At 37.9% G+C, this 18,159-nt stretch overlaps 2 protein-coding genes across 2 annotated transcripts in view; one reads left to right on the top strand and one right to left on the bottom strand.

Annotated features, from left to right (window-relative positions):
* Positions 1–6,941, top strand: part of wdr19 (WD repeat domain 19) — a 49,272-nt gene extending 42,331 nt beyond the window's left edge. Inside the window, exons 33-37 of the mRNA XM_062982229.1 lie at positions 2,028–2,178; positions 2,932–3,055; positions 4,203–4,279; positions 5,430–5,554; positions 6,865–6,941. Of these exons, the coding sequence (XP_062838299.1) occupies positions 2,028–2,178; positions 2,932–3,055; positions 4,203–4,279; positions 5,430–5,541 (464 nt within the window). The 3' untranslated portion in view covers positions 5,542–5,554; positions 6,865–6,941. The remainder of the gene's footprint in view (positions 1–2,027; positions 2,179–2,931; positions 3,056–4,202; positions 4,280–5,429; positions 5,555–6,864) is intronic.
* Positions 6,942–11,953: 5,012 nt separating this feature from the next.
* The window catches only part of rfc1 (replication factor C subunit 1), a 40,326-nt gene continuing 34,120 nt past the window's right edge, over positions 11,954–18,159 (bottom strand). Inside the window, exons 22-25 of the mRNA XM_062982230.1 lie at positions 14,900–15,045; positions 14,390–14,603; positions 13,380–13,568; positions 11,954–12,888 (exon numbers count right to left, since the gene is read on the bottom strand). Coding sequence (XP_062838300.1) covers positions 12,805–12,888; positions 13,380–13,568; positions 14,390–14,603; positions 14,900–15,045 — 633 coding nt within the window. The 3' untranslated portion in view covers positions 11,954–12,804. The remainder of the gene's footprint in view (positions 12,889–13,379; positions 13,569–14,389; positions 14,604–14,899; positions 15,046–18,159) is intronic.

Here is an 18,159-nt window from a genome sequence, read left to right on the forward strand (position 1 = left end):
CTCTTCCACTGATCTTATTTTCTAGGAAATGTTTATTTGATGTCAATGTGCTGCAAAAATTGAATACCTATTAACTAAAATGTTCCTAAACACATTACAGCAAAATTGAAAGTCCTGAATCTATTTATCTGATATTCAGCAGGAGCCCCCAGTGGCACAATGGGTTAAGCCCTTGTGCCAGCAGGACAGCTAACCGATAGGTCAGCGGTTCGAATCTCAGGAGAGCGGGTGAGCTCCTTCTGTCAGCTCCAGCTCCTCATGCGGGGACATGAGAGAAGCCTCCCACAAGCATGGTAAAACATCAAACATCTGGGCGTCCCCTGGGCAATGATTTTGCAGATGGCCAGTTCTCTCATACCAAAAGCAACTTGCAGATTCTCAAGTAGCTCCTGACACAGGGAAAAAAGCAGGATTCATTACCTCATCTTGGTGACATACACAGGTGCAACTCAGGATTAGACCTCTGTACATACTTTTTCAGACCTTGCTGAAAATGTTATCCATTACCTTCTTCCCCAAGGCTTAATTCCCAGCATGTAGCAAACTGGAAAGCTGCTGGTTTCACCAGCAGGTGACAGGCTATGCAGATGTAATCAGACCTATTCCAGCTGTACTTCAGGGGGAAAAGGCAACCTTATACTGTGGTCAGAGGTTATGCCTTTTTTCATCTGTGCTCAAGAATTGCTGGAATGACCCCTGGCCCAACCCCACAGCCATTAGGCAGCAAAGGATGTGGAGCAGCACTCTAGCTATATTGCACAGTGGAGTAAGTCTACACTGCCCATATAGTACACTGGAGACTGCTAGCATGATCTAAGAATCTTGTTCATGTCTCCAAATGCCATGAATTAATTTTTATTGATAATATATATTCAGAAAAACTAACCCTAAACATATCATATCAGCAAAAGTCATGTACAATAATTTGAATTCATTTTGGTTGCCTAGTGCAAACCAGTAGGTGATACAACATTGGGTTTCTTGTTTTTGATTTGGATCCAGATTGAATCAGGTATGAGTAAACCCAAACCAAATCGGAGCCGAGGCCAAATCCTAAACATATTATCATGAGTTGATAGTATTTCTTAATAAAATGTATGAACACTTAGGTTTTCTTGTTTCTTTTATTGAGATATGTGAAATGTATTATTTGTCACTGAAGGGAGATTAAAAACACTTTTGCCCACAACTCTGTGAAGCTGGAGTGTGTGTGATTGTTCCAATATACATTGCTTTTACTCTTTTCTTTAATTTCTTCTACCATTGTATTACTAACTTTTCTGATTCTGAGAACCACAATCCTAAAGGGTCATTCAAACCTCTGTAAATCTGTCATAGAATAAGATGGCATTTCAGTGAGTGGATCTTTGCCCTTATTTAACTTGATTTCCTACCCCACTCCAATTCTCTTAGATAATACTTCAGCACTTTGTCTATTTACACTCCCAAATGGTATTACAATACATATTTTTGCACTTTTGTCTAGATCGTCCTCCCATCTTTTTCACTTTGTTATTAAATGGTGGTCTTTGCATTTTATCATTTTATTATTTTATTGTTTTATTATTGTATTGTGTTATATTATATTGCATTACTATGGTTTTAATGTGTTTATTTTATCTGCTTGAAGATCTTGTCTTTACATGTATTTTATTTTGCTTATTGTTTGTTCCTTGGGCTTGTCCCCATGTTAGCCCCCCACCCCGAGTCCCTGTGGGGAGATGGAAACGGGATAGAAAAATAAAGTATTGTTATTATTATTATCATCATCATCATTATCATTATTATCATTATTATATATTAAAGCAATGCCTACAATCCTAGAATGTTTAATCTGATTTTTGTTGTTGTTGAAATAATATAATGCTTGATGTATTTGATTTTGTGATTGTTATTGACCCATTTTGTCAACATTTGGGAGAGTCAAATGAACTAACAGATCTTTTAAATCCGGAAACTGATGGCTATGACAGAAAGCAAAACAGAACTACTCTACACACAAAAGTATTGTCTTGTTTTACTTGTAGATATTGTGCCCATCTTAACTTCAACAGTGATTGAATGTCATCGAGCAGGATTGAAAAAGTCAGCGTTCAGTTTTGCTGCAATGTTGATGAGACCAGAATATCGGAATAAAATTGACCTGAAGTACAAAAAGAAGATTGAAGTAATGGTCAGGTGAGTTTAAAACAACAACAACCCTCTATCTAAATGAGATTTGGAAATGCATTGATACAAGCTTGCATGCTCAGTATAAATGGACTAACTAAGCAGCAGCCTTAGGGTGCAATCTTCTGCATACATAATTTGGGAATAAGTCTTATTTAATTTATTAATACGCAGGTTAGGACTTTTAATCACTGCTGTCCAGCCACTGTACCTTTTAGCTGTTGTTGTTTTTCTCCCTAGAAGCAATACAAGTAATAAGATTACGAGAGCTCTTTGTTCATGCAATCCTAAATCTCTTTATCCATTACAAGCAGAGGCAAGGTTGACTGAACATTCATTGAAACAAGACCCTAGTTTTCCATGCTTATGTGCATTTTTCCCTGGTTTCACTACAGTATTATTGCATCCCCACAAATAACATATATTATGTTGGAGTTAGCAACCTTCTCAAGCTCATCTAGTTGATGTTTGTTTGTTTTATATTGTGTCAATTTATTTCCTGAAGTGTATGTCTTTTTTGGTTTGCAGTTGTCTTACTTTTTTGTACTTCAAGCAGTGGGAGGGGCTGCAGACTATGTGACTGGTTCAGTGACAGTTTAGAATGTTCAGTTTTAAAAGGATGACAGTTAGAAGTCAGTTGAGGCTTGCATCTGTTAGAGTGCAGATGCCAGTGTAGGAAGTTAGAAAACTGTTGAGGCTTGTGTTTCTTTGGAAGTAGGGTGTTAATAGTTTCCATGTGGACATTTTCTTTGCTTTCACCAGGCGGCCCGACACTTCAGAAGGTGAAGAGCCAACAACGCCATGCCCATATTGTGACTTCTTATTGCCTGAATGTGAGCTGCTCTGTCCTGGGTGCAAAAATAACCTTCCATATTGCATTGCTACAGTAAGTATGAAATACAATAGACAGCGTGAGTAAAGGGGTCTGTTTTTAAATATCTATCTATTTATCTATCTCAAGGTGAAACTTCTGAATTTAAGAGTAATAATAATAATAATAATAATAATAATAATAATAATTTTATTTCTTACCTTCCTCTCCTCATGGCAACTTGAAAGCAAATAACTATTTAAATATCTGAAAATATGTCATAAGGAAGAGGAAGCAGACTTGTTTTCTGCTGCCTTGGAGACTAGAACTCGGAACAATGGGTTTAAATTCCACTTGAACATTAGGAAGAACTTCCTGACTGTAAGAGTTGCTCAACAGTGGAACTCACTTCTTCAGAGTGTAGTGGAAGCTCCTTCCTTGGAAGCTTTTAAACAGAGCCTGGATGGCCATCTGTCAGGGGTACTTCGTGCTTTTCCTGCATGGCAAGGGGTTGGACTAGATAGCCCACTCTGTCTCTTCCAACTCTATATTCTATTATTTTATTTTACATTTTTTGTTTTGTGGAACTTTTTGATATTTTCCAGTATTTAAAATGCAAAATATCACATTTAGATTTTTCACACCATGTTGTCTACCCCAATTAAGGAGGTAGCTCAGAGGAGGGAAATGTAGCTGGCCTGGATTAGTAAGGGAAAGAATGAGAATATACTCTTTTGCCTTTACTCAAAATAAAGACAATCTACTGTATTTCATGGCCACTGTGTAATGGCTGAACCCCCATTTTGGGGAGGGCAGGAGAATTGGTATTTTTGTGTTCCTTGCATAATAATCGCAGATTTTTTTTATCGTGTAATAGTTGCACCTCCTAATTTTTGATAAAAGAAAGGGATAAGAAGTGTGACTGTTGATAGTATTAAGCTGCTTCTTCCCACTGGAAAGGAATGACAAAAGCTTAGCCATTGTGGAGGGGAATTTATGGATAGTCACAAAAGACAAGAGAATAGCCAGCACACACCATAAAATAAAATACATACATGAATGTAAACCACTAACAAATCTCTTCTCCAAGAATACCACATTACAGGATTCGAGAAACTGCATTTGTGAAAAAAAAAACCTTTCTAATAAATGCACTATATATTAACTATCTTAGCCATGTGAACGATTTCCCATCAGCATTTATTATTTCAACTCTTTCTAGGGGCGGCATATGGTTAAAGATGACTGGACCGTTTGCCCTCATTGTGACTTCCCTGCCCTATATTCAGAGTTCAGAAAGTAAGTTTGAATCATTTTTTTAAAATGTTATTTAAATACCAAGCATATTTCCTATGGCAAAAGTAAATCTGATTAACTCAAGTGGCTTGCTTTCTCTGATTTATTTCAGATCAAAATGTGAATTTCAGCAATTATCTTCTATTTTACTTACTTTGAAAGTAGTTATACCACAGAAACTCCATTTTTGTGGTTGTTACAAAATGTCTTGAATTGGTTGAGATTGTATAGAATATTCATTGAAAAACAATAGCAAAATGTGCTATAGGATTCCTGCAAATACAGACTTTTGCAGTTTAACATGGTGTTATTTGAGGGAACACATTGGGCCTTAGGGAACTTTGTAGAGCAGCATCACTCCTACTTCACCCACTTGCTGTTCTTTCACCCCAAGTCCTTAACATTAGGAAGAACTTACTGTGAGAGTTGTTCAGCAGTGGAATTTTCTGCCCCAGAGTGTGGTGAAGGCTCCTTCTTTGGAGGCTTCTAAGAGGCTGGATGGTCATCTGTTGGGGGTGCTTTGAATTCGTTTTTCCTGCTTATTGGCAGGGGGTTTAACCGGATGGCCCACAACGTCTCTTCCAACTCTATGATTATATAAACTACTTCTGCTGGAAAATGTGTCCCATTCCACATGTCCTCTTGGAGACAAGGGTCATTTTTCATAAAGAATAAGAGTGCTGGGAGATGCTGAGGGCCTCAAAAATTATTTGGTGGATTGTATGTAGCCCACAGAAGAGTCTAGATGCAGCCAATGTTTTGTCCTCAAAAGGACAGTATATGACATTGGTCCAAAGAAGTATCCATCCATTTGGTTTCTGCTACACTCCCAAGAAGAGTTGAAATACAACCATGCTGCTATGTTTTACAGTATGTTCTGTTATTCATGGCCAACAGTTATGCCCATCTAAAAAGTGGAGAGCTTCAGTCGAGGCAAAATCCACTGCCAGGAAATGACATTAACTGGGTTGTTGTGTGTTTTCCGGGCTGTATGACCATGTTCCAGAAGTATTATCCATGTTCCAGGATTGTGATGGTAGCCATGAAAGCCTTCGACAACACAATGACATTAATTTCTGAATGTGGGTTAGAAAAGAATTGGCAAATTGGAATTTTGCAAGTTGTGAATGTTTCTGTTGTCTACTTTCAACAGCTTATTACAAAATGACAACACATGTCCCATGTGTTCTGAAAAAGTAGACATTACCGGCCTTAGGAAAATAGCGGACTGTGCACCATACCTCAAGATTGAAGTGGAGTCTTGAGGACTTCAGTCAGGTAAGTATTTCAATCTTGCTTTTCCTATCTAGACTATAAATAGTTGTTCCATAGGTTATTTCAGGAAACACGATTGAACACACAGAGGCCACACTTTTCTGAACATAGGCACGCACGAAGGGGAAGATGGCAAGTTAAGCACAGGCATTTGAGCCCACTTTATTTATTTATCTATATATATATAAGAGTGATGGCATCAGGGCAGCGGACAAAACAACAAAACTACAGGCCCCCCAACCTCGAAATTTGACAACACAACCCATCATCCACGGCTCTAGGTTGATACAACGAAAGGAAAAGAAAAATAAAGTCCTAATTAGAGAAAGAGGAATAATTGTTTTATCCAATTGCTGACAGTTACAAGGCTAAGTTCCGCCCACTTGGTCTCCTAACAACCTACTCAGCCCAGGGGACAGGCACAGTTAGGCCTCACTTAGGCCTCTTCCACAGATTATCTAATTTGCACTGGATTATATGGCAGTGTAGACTCAAGGCCCTTCCACACAGCTATATAACCCATTTATAATCTTATATTATCTGCTTGGCACTGGATTATCTTGACTCCACACTGCCATATAATCCACTTCAGTATGCATTTTATACAGCTGTGAAGAAGGGGCCTCATATAATCCAGTTCTATGCAGATAATATAAGATTATAAATATACAGTATACTCTCACTTATCCAACATAAACAGGCCGGCAGAACATTGGATAAGTGAATATGTTGGATAATAAGAAGGGATTCAGAAAAAGCCAATTAAAGGTAATGATTATACAAATTAAGCACCAAACATCATGTTATACAACAAATTGGACAGAAAACGTAGTTCCATGTGCAGTATCTTTTGGGAATGCTTTGTCTTTTCCTGCATGGCAGGGATTTGGACTGGATGATCCTCGTGGTCTCTTCCAACTCTCTATGATTCTGGGTAGACAGCTTGTCTTTCTTTGGAGTCACTGCGAATCACACAATGGAGTGACTAGCCAGCTTGGAAAGTTGGATAGCGGCAGAAATGCCACACAAAGCACTTAACAAATACTAAGAATCTTTATTATAACTTTAAACTCTCTTCTTTCTTCCTTCCTTCCTTCCTTCCTTCCTTCCTTCCTCCTCTCCCCTCCCCTCCCCTCCCCTTCCTCTTTCTTTTCTTTTCCTTCCTTTCTTTCTTTCTTTCTTTCTTTCTTTCTCTCTCTCTCTCTCTCTCTTTCTCTCTCCTTCCTTCCTTCCTTCCTTCCTCCTTTCTTCCTTCCTTCCTTCCTTCCTTCCTTCCTTCCTTCCTTCCTTCCTTCCTTCCTTCCTTTCTACAGTTGATCCTTTTTTATAGAAGACAGCAGCCCGAAGCCAGCAAAAGAGAATGTACAACAGAGAAAGTACAACATCAACAGTTTTTTTATTCTTTCTTTTCTTTCTTTTTTTACAAAACACACATTTAATGAAGAATGTAAGTCAAGCAACATAAAATGTCGAAGCTTATGAAAGCATGTACAATAAACAGCCAGTTCATAATACAATGTAATGGATGCACCTATCCAGTTCGAAGGTCTTTGAGATGATACAGGTAGTTCTAGTCTTTCCTTAGTGTAACAAACAAAAAGTCTTGGAGATTGTCTTGCAGAAGATGCCCTGTGTTCGTAGAAAGCCAGAATCTTTTCCACATCCCAAAAATTTAATTTTCTCTCAAGAGGAGACTGGGTTTGAGAAGAAAAAAAAATGGTAGCATGGTGTCCTGTTTCATGTGGAATGCTGAGACAACCTTTGGTTAAAAAGTAATGCCAGATTTCAGGACTTTATCCTGATGAAATGAGATGTAGGGCTCCAAAGAGCACAAAACTCTCTCAAGAATCTCACTGAGGTAATAGTGGTGGGAAAGACCATTTTCCTGGTAACTAGGTGCAGACCAGAAGCCCTCAAAGGCTTGAAAGGTTTCCCCAAAATATAGGCTAGGACCAGATTCATATCTTAAGATGGTATTGGGTTGGAAACTGGTGGGTGGAGATACTCTCGAATGAGAGATTTAATAGCAGAGTTTGCCTGTTTTCTTCATGACCATGATATAACTGACAAGTAGAATTTTAAAGAAGTCAAAGAGAGTCCTCTATCCAAGAGGGTGACCAGAAACTCAAGCACATCCCCAATTGGGCAGTCTGCAGGCATAATGTTTTGATCATTAAGGAAAGAAATGAATTTCTTCCATTTGTACAGAAATGACTGGGATTTAGTTGGTCTATGTGCAGTTAGCAGGATTTGTATTACTTTGTATGAGAGACGTGTTTGGCTCTAGTTCTCCATGCTGTCAAACAGAGCGTCTAGAGGTCCAGATGTCGAACCCTACCATTCGAGATGGAGAGTAGGTCCTGACGATAGTGGAATTGGTGAAACCTCTGTCAAGAAAGAGAATGGTTGAAAACCAATGTTGTCTCAGCCATTCAAGAAATAGCAGTCATAGAGCATCTGTGAGGAAGTGCATGTTTCCAAAGATCTGCTTAGACCAGTAGTTCTCAGCCTGGGGTCCCCAGCTATTTTTGGCCTTCAACTTCCCAGAAATCCTAACAGCTGGTAAACTGGCTGGGATTTCTGGGAGTTGTAGGCCAAAAACATCTGGGGACCCCAGGTTGAAAACCACTGGCTTAGACCAGCTGTAAGGTGGTCTAAGCCAGATGTATCACCAAGATATACAATGTGTCCCTTGGGATGCACCAAGTCAAGACTTTGACACTAAGGGTCAGTAAACTGGAAAGACATTGCTGTTGTGGTGTTGGTGTTAATTTAAACCTCCTTATAGCCATCACATTGTCAGTTTTCTACATGAGTCAGCTATGTTTCACCAGCTGTATGTGGTAATGAACTAAAACAGATGCTTCTTGTCATAGTTAGAGCCCTGTGATCCTCTACAGATTAAGAAGAGTATATTTTGATAGGCACCTATGCAGGTACCATAAGTGGAGATTCAAACCAGAAGCACAGCTAGAGCAGTTCCTTCCGATACTTCTTACCCTCCTTGTCTGCTGGTGTAAAATTAATTTTTGGGAAGACAGGCTGAGCTGTATCCACAAAGATGGTTTGGCTTTGGATGGTGCATAAGCTAGTCTAGCTCAGTATTGTCTACCCGGTACCAGGCTGCGATTTTCTTCAACTATAGTTTTGAAGACAGTGTGGCCCAGAAAGCTTTGATAACCTGCAGCAAGTATGGTAGGAAAGGTAAATATGCGTGTGTTGGGGCTCTTCGTACATCTTTGAAGACAAGGTCATTGGCAATATTAGTTGTCTGTCTCACTTCAGGACCCAAAGCATTCACCATCCTAAGAACCTAAGCACTGAAGGTATGCAAATTATTTGTTGGCAAAGGAGAGTCTTGCTCCATAACTCTGTGCTCCGGTAAGGCATTGATTCTAAGGAATCATAGAATCCAAGTCTGTGAATGACAAAGAATGGGGATATCTCCTACCGGTACATGATGGCAAGTTAGGTTCATATCCTAGTGATAATGGGGTCGATCTTGCTGCACAGGAACACATGGAAAAGATGTAGGAGGGCCAGATCGAATTGGAATTGATAGATTAGTGTTAACATTAGATCCATCATCCATACCAAAATATATTTACCAGATTTCTGTGGAGCCAAACCACCTATTGGTGTAGAAGTGGCTTTTAAGCTTTTTTAACTCGTGATCCCTTTTTACCCTAGAATTTTTGATGTAACCCAAATATATAGAAGGAGGGGGAAGGGTAGAGACACATATGACATGAGACAGGAAGACAGAAAGGTGCACACGCAATACAGGAAGACAGATATGTTGGAGAGCATGTATTTTTTATGCTATGATTTGGTTGAAACCACGACTTACAAGTGCGTCCACTCATTCCATGAGGCCAATGGCAACATGTCTCATATTTGGTGACTGCTTCTTCATGGTATGTGTGTGACGCTGCAGAATGGTTGGAGCGGAATACCTTGATCCCACATTATACACTACACAAGGCAAGGACAACAAACTGGATCCACTGGGAGATTGACATCATGGCATATAGTGCTGGTTCCTGTTCTTGTTTGCTGTGTTTTTCTGTTACTCCTAGTTATCTCCTTTCCTTTGCCCAAGCAAAACAGACTCGCAGTACGCAGGCATGAGGAGCTGGCCATGTGTACTGCATTCTTCAAATGTCTATTTTGCCCAGGCAAAAAAAAGAAAGAGGAAACGGGAACATGCAGCATACAGGACTAATCTGATTTACAAGGTAAGTGAACATCCTGAGTGCGGGCAGAACCAGTTTCACTTCTAGTTTGCCACATTTCTGTTACCCCTGATATTTCCATTCCTTTTCCCAAGCAAAACAGATTCCCATGGCATGAAGGATATCTCCCCCACCAGAGATATTCACATTTTTTCCAATATCATGGGGGAGTTACATCTATAATTTCTGCAAAAGTGGAGGATGGCTGTAAAAGTATTCTGGAGGGATGTACAATGAATTATCTATTTACTATATTTATACCCTCAGAGCGGCTCATAAGTAAGCAACAATTCAATGCCGCATAAGCAGACATACAAATAAAAACATATGTGCATATAAAACCAAAAAATTAAAGCCTTAACCTGCTCTGGCTTGTTTGTGGGAAGTGAGGTGTTAGTGGAGAGAGACACTGTTGAGGGCTTGTCTTTTTGTTAATTTCTGTTCCACGATTAGGAAGAACACTAAAAAAGAGTAGAGAAACTGCTGGGTTTGGGCAGAAGACTCATTAAAGTTGCTCTTGATACCAGACATCATAGAAGAACTTTCTTTCCTCTTGCCTCTGCTTGCGGTGTTCCTCACGCCAAGTGTTTTCAGAAGTTCCTCTGCTTGTTCTGGTGTTCTGGCAATATCTCTTGTCTAAAGTGTATAATAACCATAGGGAACCCACAAATAAATTGTACTCTACCTGAATACAATGCTTCGGCATAGGGTTGTAAATCTTGTTTAATTTTCAGGGGTTTGGCTTTTTGTTTCTCTTCCACAATTAGGAAGATCACTAAAAAAATGAAAAGCTGCTGAGTTCGGGCAGAGGACCCATTAGTTACCATCAATACCAAACATCCTCAGTGAAGACCTTCTAAACCATACGTAGATTCCCGTCATGAAACCTGCAATTGGCTTTGAATAGACTTAACAACCCACTATTTGAACCAATTTAAGGAATTTTTTTTACAACTGCTTTCCTTTTAAGTGGCTTTTTAGTGGCTTCAGTCAGAAGGGTGTCCAAGATGGCAACGCTCATCTTTTAATGTACCTTCGATCAATGGTTTAACAATTCACTTTGGATCCAACATTTTTTTTTCATAAAATGTATTCTAAGTGATACACTATGTAACATTGTTTTTGTTCCTGGGTTATAAATGCCATTTCATAATTGGTTCTACCATAAAAACATGGAAAAGATTTATTAAACTGTAAAAACTTTTTTAGGACATCCTACAGCACATTTTGCTATAGTATTTCAATGAATATCTCGAGTCTCAACTAATTCAACATAGTTTGTAGCAGCCACAAATACAAAGTTTCTGGAGTATAACAACTACTTTCAAAGTAAGTCCGCACAATTAAACAGGAAATAACACTTTCAAACCAGAAACAGGTTTTTTTTTCAAATTTTGTTACACAGTGTAATGAATTTATTTATTTACCAAACACGTTAGAACGTATTTGGCAGGTTTTGAATATTAGAAGGGTAATTATGATGTATATAAAAAGGACAGCACACTTCAGAAAAACTGAGGCTTAAAATACATATTCATCCGTGCAGCAATTTGGATTAAAATCCAAGATATCAAAATATTCAGCCACATTCATGAAAATCAGAGTCACATCATAATTTAGAAAGTATTTGTAAAGTTGCTGAGTGAAGTGACCAATCAATGTTTGTGTGGCAGTGCAAGTTAGATACAAGTCTGCTCAACGTGCATTTAAGCAAACTATTTCCATCTATAGTAGCTTAGTGGGGTTCAGCCCTATTACAGAAGCGTGGATAAATGCAACTAGATCCTCCTATGCCATTTTGAGAATGAAAAGTTGTACTTACCATGAAGCCGTATTCCCTGTGTAATATATATTTAAATGATGCATCAAATATTTAGGCTGTAGGATACGCTTGCAGGGCACATATTAGTTAGGTCAAGTTTGATAAAATCTTTGCAGAAAGGAAGCAATCCTTAATACTTCTATCTAGTTGATTTGGCACAGACAAATTAACCCATTAGTATGTGGATTGTTCTTCCTGGCTATTCTAAAATGATCCTTCACTGCAAAGTATAACCTTTCAATTACGAACTAAAATGGTAGGATGGAGCTAGGTGGGCTCTTCAGTTGAATATCACTACTTCAATCTGTAGTGGAAGAACCATGTGGTGTGTGAAATACATTTAGCGGTCTTACAATCTTGTTTTTATTGTCAAACAAAAAGCAAGTAATTTGTCTTTAGGCAAGATAATGCTTTGTTACCCAGTTTAAGTGCAAAAATAATTTAAAATATGAAACTAGTTTTATTGCAACTTTTACACATTGCTGCACTCTCACCATGTACAAAAGAAATATCCAGTTTAGGGCATGTTCAGTATATACTATGTACATATCTGTTATAACATAATATCTATTTAAAAATATCGGTTGCTCTGCAAAGGTGAAGTACACACTGAAAAGGCCAGTGCTTTTTCTCCAAGACACTGGTAAACTCTGTCCATATTTACAAAAATCTAAATATAAAGATTATTTCATTTAGAGCTGATCCGTGGCTGTGTGCAGACATCTCCAAACCAGAACACTGTTTTGTGGAAGAGTTTCCTGGCTGGTATACAATGGCCAGTCAGTAGGAGCGACGGAACAAATCCTGGGCATTGCATCTTGTTATCATGTGATCTGAACCCAAAAGGACACAGATCTCTCGTCACGTTTCTTTCCTAACCAGCTTTCTTTCTTTGGCAAGCGTGTTAAGTCCTGCTGGGTTTGGACATCACAAGAATGGAACCATAGACATAACGACAATGGTTAGCTAACTCTAAATGCCTCAACTTTCTCCTGGACAATAATGTCAAAAGTCTTTTGGAACATTAGATTTTTGCAATATCCAAAGGAGTCACTATATCACGTTTGTGAAGTAATACCAAAACACAGCAGGTGTATCACCACCAACGGGCTTTTGATCCCATTTGTTTTATCTACAAGCCAACATAAAGTAATATGATTACAAAGCTTGCAGAGTTTTGTCAGCACAGAAGAAATTCATTTGGACTTTTTCTTTGCTTTCCCCTTTTTCTTTTCTTCTTTTTTTTCTGCTGTTGGTTGCTTGGTAGTCTTGGCTTTCTTCTGCCAAAAAATAATATATATATCTCACAAATGTATATTTGATCAAAGATACCCAGAACACCTAGCACTTTTTAAAAATTAATGTACATATTTTTAAAAAATTATTACAGTTCATCCACAACTTTGGGGAAAATGCAAGTTGCAACTTAATAAAATAATAGTAATAACTTACGTACTTTATTCTATCATATCTTACTGATGGGCCAAAGAGAGGGGTCTATTCAGCTTTAAAGCTACCATTTATTTTCTAGCTACAAAAATTGTTATGTTAGCAATAGCTTAATTTGTTTGTACTAAAGATTAAAGACCTAAAGGCATGTCAATACTTTTTCTCTCCATTGTAAATAAGGCACACATACATAAATATAGCAACAATTTTCACAAGAAAAGTTCCCTATAAACCAGTCCTTGGTTTTATCAAACCCCAGAAGCTAGCCTGATTTTCAGTTACACCCATTTGAGTTCAATTTCACTGCCAGTTGAAAAGTTACCTTAATCATGGCATCATTTTCAACCGTCTCTTCTTCATTTCCAGACTGGGCTTCATCAGCTTCCAGTTCTTCATTTTGTTCTGCATCCACTGCAGAACTTGCTCGTCGCTTTGTCTTCTGTACGAGTTGCAGTGAATATGGTGTAAGATGTGCCTCTTTGTTATAGGCTCGTGTGAAAGCAGATTTAACCTGTTCATGATAAAAAGATGGATGTGTTACTGAGGTTTCATTTTAGTCCTTATATCAGCCATTTTAAAACTGTATATTCATTGAATTCCATGTGCACTGAAAGCTGCTCCAGAATCCTGCAATTAGAAGACCAATAGTGATGGACACACTTCTCTGAAAAACAGCTTTGCCACTGCTGCCAGCCTTTTCTCACCAATGGGCAAATTGCACTTTTGTCCACATTAAGTAATAGAGAAGTCCCAGCTTTTCTAAGCACACATGCACTGTTGAATTAATCCAGTCTGAAACCACCTTTCCCATCATGGCTCAGTGCTATAGGATCCTTAAATTTGTGGTTTTACAAGATCCTTAGTCTTCTCTGCCAAAAAGTGCTTGCTGCCTCACCAAACTATACATCCCACGATTCCATAGCATGGATCCAGACAAAAGAAGAACATATCATCTGATCCTAGTTCTACCCCTAAAGCAGCCAGTGTGTGTATATTGGCGACCTCTAAACCTAATCTGAACTCATTTCAAAAACAAGATTAAAGTGTACTATCTAAAGTCATTTCAAAGTCCTCTTCCAATTTCGTTCTTCAGCAAGTGACTAAGAGAGTTACCTCCAATAAGTTACTTTCAGCAATTTAGGTGTTGTATGTTATAGGCTCTATATGTAAACATGTCTTCTATACTTCAAAGAATCTAGCAGAAGGTTATTATAGCCTACCGAAAACATCCTGCTGCCTTCTTTAAAACACAACAGGTTGCTAACTTGGAACTATAGCTCTTCAAGAGGTCATCTTGACCACTTGAAATGCATACACTTAGAAGTGACTTGCCTTGGAATCGAGTTTAGAGAATTCACTTGGCTTTCCTCCCCAGCTGGTCATTTCCATGATGCTTTCAACATCTTCCTTCAACAAGGAGTAAGAATCCATCACTGCTATAGCATCATGCACTCCTTCTGTTCCCAGGTGCGACAAAGGTCTCACAATTGCATCCCGTAGGTATGACAAATATTCAAGATTTACAGCTCTCTTGCTTGCATGCGTCCTATAGGGAAAGAGAAAAGGGGTTTAGTAGGTGTCCCAGAAAGCTTTTCTAAACTTGACCATAATAGCATGCTGCATCTCAAATGTCAGTGCAATAGCTAGCAAATCTTTTATCCCAGTCTAGAAAAATGCCAAAGGTTTAGCACTGACTTGTAGCACTGATTCTCTTGCCTCTACTAAAGAAACACTTCATATCTCTGGTGTTATTGTACATTTTGCCTGCTGGGTAGTATAGAATGTGTGTCAGTTACATAGCTTAAATCAGGGAATTAATCTAGTTACTAGTATTAGTATTACCTGAGGCTCATGTGCATTGACAACTCTTGAATGAGACGGTCATGTTTTCCTGTTGATGAAAATTTTCCCAACCAGCTTGGGAAGCTTGGGAATTGGCTCATGTAGCCTCTCATTAGCTCCCCAGGGAGGACACTTGAATAAATGGCCTGAATGATGAAATAAAACATTGATTAGCTTTATATAGAAGATGCAAAACAGTGTCTTAGAAAATGTATTGAAACGGAAAAGAGTGAAAGCAGAACTCATCCACTACACCAAAAAGAATAGCTCCATTTTTGCCTGTTGCTTCGCCTAGCCTTAACAAGAACATAAATACAAACAAAAAGAAAGGAGGAGCATCAACTTAAATATGGTACAAATACACTGAATATAAATCTGTTTATAAATTCAGCACTACTGTGTCACCAAGAATATAAAATTCCATGAATTGGTGTTATAATTACATTTTGATACAAAACCTATCAACAAAAGACAATAGCACTAAAACAGTGCATTTATTTCAAGTTGTATTCAGTGTCATTATTTCCCTTTCCTCATTTGTGTGCTAGTATGGCCAAAAATGTCAACATGTCTAAGTGAGTTATAAAACACTCTGTCCATTTATAATGCCGGAACTCAATGTCTAGAGGGAATTCCTCTGAATTAGGGTGAAATTCTTCATAAACCTATTAGTCTTGTTAGTCTTGAAGCAAAATGTCACATTAACAAAGATCTTCCACTCCTTTTATCAGAGTGACATACAGAGAACAAACCTACATAGATAAGTTTCCATAATTATCTGTTACTAAACAGAATAAGCAAACAGCGCTTCCCAGCCTCACATTAACGCAACCTTGTTAAATATGTCATGCACAAACACGCACACAATAAATGCAACAACTTTAAAGGTACAGAACTGTACTTTCACACACACTCTAATAAGACTAATCATTTTCCCATACTGGACTAAGAGAATTTAAAGTAAAATCTAAGTAAGCCTATCTTTGCAATATTACCCTTTCAATGTCCACTCTGTTACATAGTTGTTTTGGAAGTCTTTCGGGAGAGAGAGAGAGAAAAATCTCTGCCCATTTATAAGAACTCTCAATGGCACTAAATGGTACTTGACTCTAATTACTCCTTATCTTGCCATGATTCCCAGGCCTAGCCTTCAAAGACCTAGTAGCATTGCCCACATACAACAATATTTAAAGGATATGAGTTTGCGATAACAGCACAACAAGACAACATGTTAAACAAATGCCAATGATTCTAATTTCAATTGATTAAAATGAATTATGTTGAATTTACCCGCTTTCCCATTTAAGAGAAGGAGGAGGTGGTGGTAGTGGTAGCATTAACTACTGAGAATTTTTTTCTGCCCTACTTCTAGCTTTAGCAGTAATAGGAAGAGATTTTTCCATACAGTGTAGTCTGAATGTCGAACAATCACATTGCAAAACATTATTCTGTAGAACTGTGCTTAAAGAATAGAAACGTTAGGCTCCTCAAAAGATCAATGAAACTTGAGTAAAAAGGAAAAGCTGAAATTATTCTTCTTCAGTGCAATATCCAACTGATACAATAGGGTAAAAGCTGGGGAAGAACTCAACAAGTCCTCTATAAACCTTCAGCTATACTGCATGCTTTCTTAAAGGGTACACTGTTAGGTAACGAGTAACACAATGACGAGTCTATTGATTCTAAAACTTCCAACTTTTGAAATGAGTCAAATGAACTTTATTTAGAAAAGGGCTAAAAGACAAAACTTTCCCATCACAAAACAATCCAAAATAAAACAAAACATAGTGCCAAAAAATGAAACTCATGAGGTGGATAGTACTCAATGAGCAACTGGGGTAGAATAGAGAACAACTCCAAGAAGCATTATGGTTAATGACTTGACTGGACTCAAGCCACATGGACATTCAACTGTGAACATGTTTATAAATACAGTAGAGTCTCACTTATCCAACATAAACGGGCCAGCAGAACGTTAGATAAGCAAATATGTTGGATAATAAGGAGAGATTAAGGAGAAGCCTATTAAACATCAAATTAAGTTATGATTTTACAAATTAAGCACTAAAACATCATGTTATACAACAAATCTGGCAGAAAAAGTAGTTCAATACGCAGTAATGCTACGTAGTAATTACTGTATTTACAAATTTCGCACCAAAATATGATATATTGAAAACATTGACTACAAAAATGCGTTGGATAATCCAGAACGTTGGATAAGCGAGTGTTGGATAAGTGAGACTCTACTGTAACAGGAAAGCCCAAATTTGCACATGGAATGTGAGAAGCATGAATTTGGGATGTTAGACATACTGAAACAAGAAATGGAAGGTAGAAACATTGCAGTACTGGGTGAGACCAAGCTAAAGTAGACGGGAAAAGGATATTTTAAGCCAGACAATTACACAATGTTTTACTCAAGAAATGGGAATCTAAGAAAAGGAGTTGTATGAATAGAGAGATGTCGCAAAAGCAGTCCAAGGATATAATGTAAAGTCTGACCAAAAATCATTAGTAATCCTTCAGTGTAAATCCATCAGATTTGCCATAATCCAAGTTTATACTTCAACGGAGACAGAAGAAGAAATTTAAATATTCTGTACTGGAGTCCAATTGATCACACACCAAAACAGGAAGTAATTCATCACAAACTGATCAGGACTTGTCAATCAGAGGCTACAGGATAGTACAGCATCTTAACCACTAAATTTGTCATGTGAATATTGACATAAGTTCTTGTTTACCCAATTAGGCTATCAAATTGGAGACTCTCCCAACAAATATGACTGCAACAAAAAGGCCAACTTGAAAGTAAACACACTCAAATTCTCAGTGGTTCAAAAGGGTCTTCAGTTAAAGCCCATAAGTTCAAGTCTCACATTGGAAATCTGTATTGGGTTGACAGATCTTTCAAAGTAGCACTATTGAGCCTGTTACTTGATAGCTGTTTTGTTCTAACCACATTAGGATTCAGAGAAAAAAAAATGTGAACTCACTTCGTTAAATTCCATTTTTTTTACCACCTGTCTTGCTGACAGATTTTTTTACACATCAATACAATTTTGTGTATATACCCTGAAAATTGTCAGCCTCAGAGGATTGGAAAGTATTACATTACTGGAAAAAGAAGGAAAGTATTCTGTGCACATAATCTTTAAATATATCACTATGTAACAAAATTTAGAAAAAAATCTGTTCCTGGTTTGAAAGTGTTATATCCTGTGTAATTGTGTACTACTCACTTTGAAAGTAGTTGT

This window comes from Anolis carolinensis, chromosome 5, assembly GCF_035594765.1.
Source record: "Anolis carolinensis isolate JA03-04 chromosome 5, rAnoCar3.1.pri, whole genome shotgun sequence".
Lineage (NCBI taxonomy): Eukaryota > Metazoa > Chordata > Lepidosauria > Squamata > Dactyloidae > Anolis > Anolis carolinensis.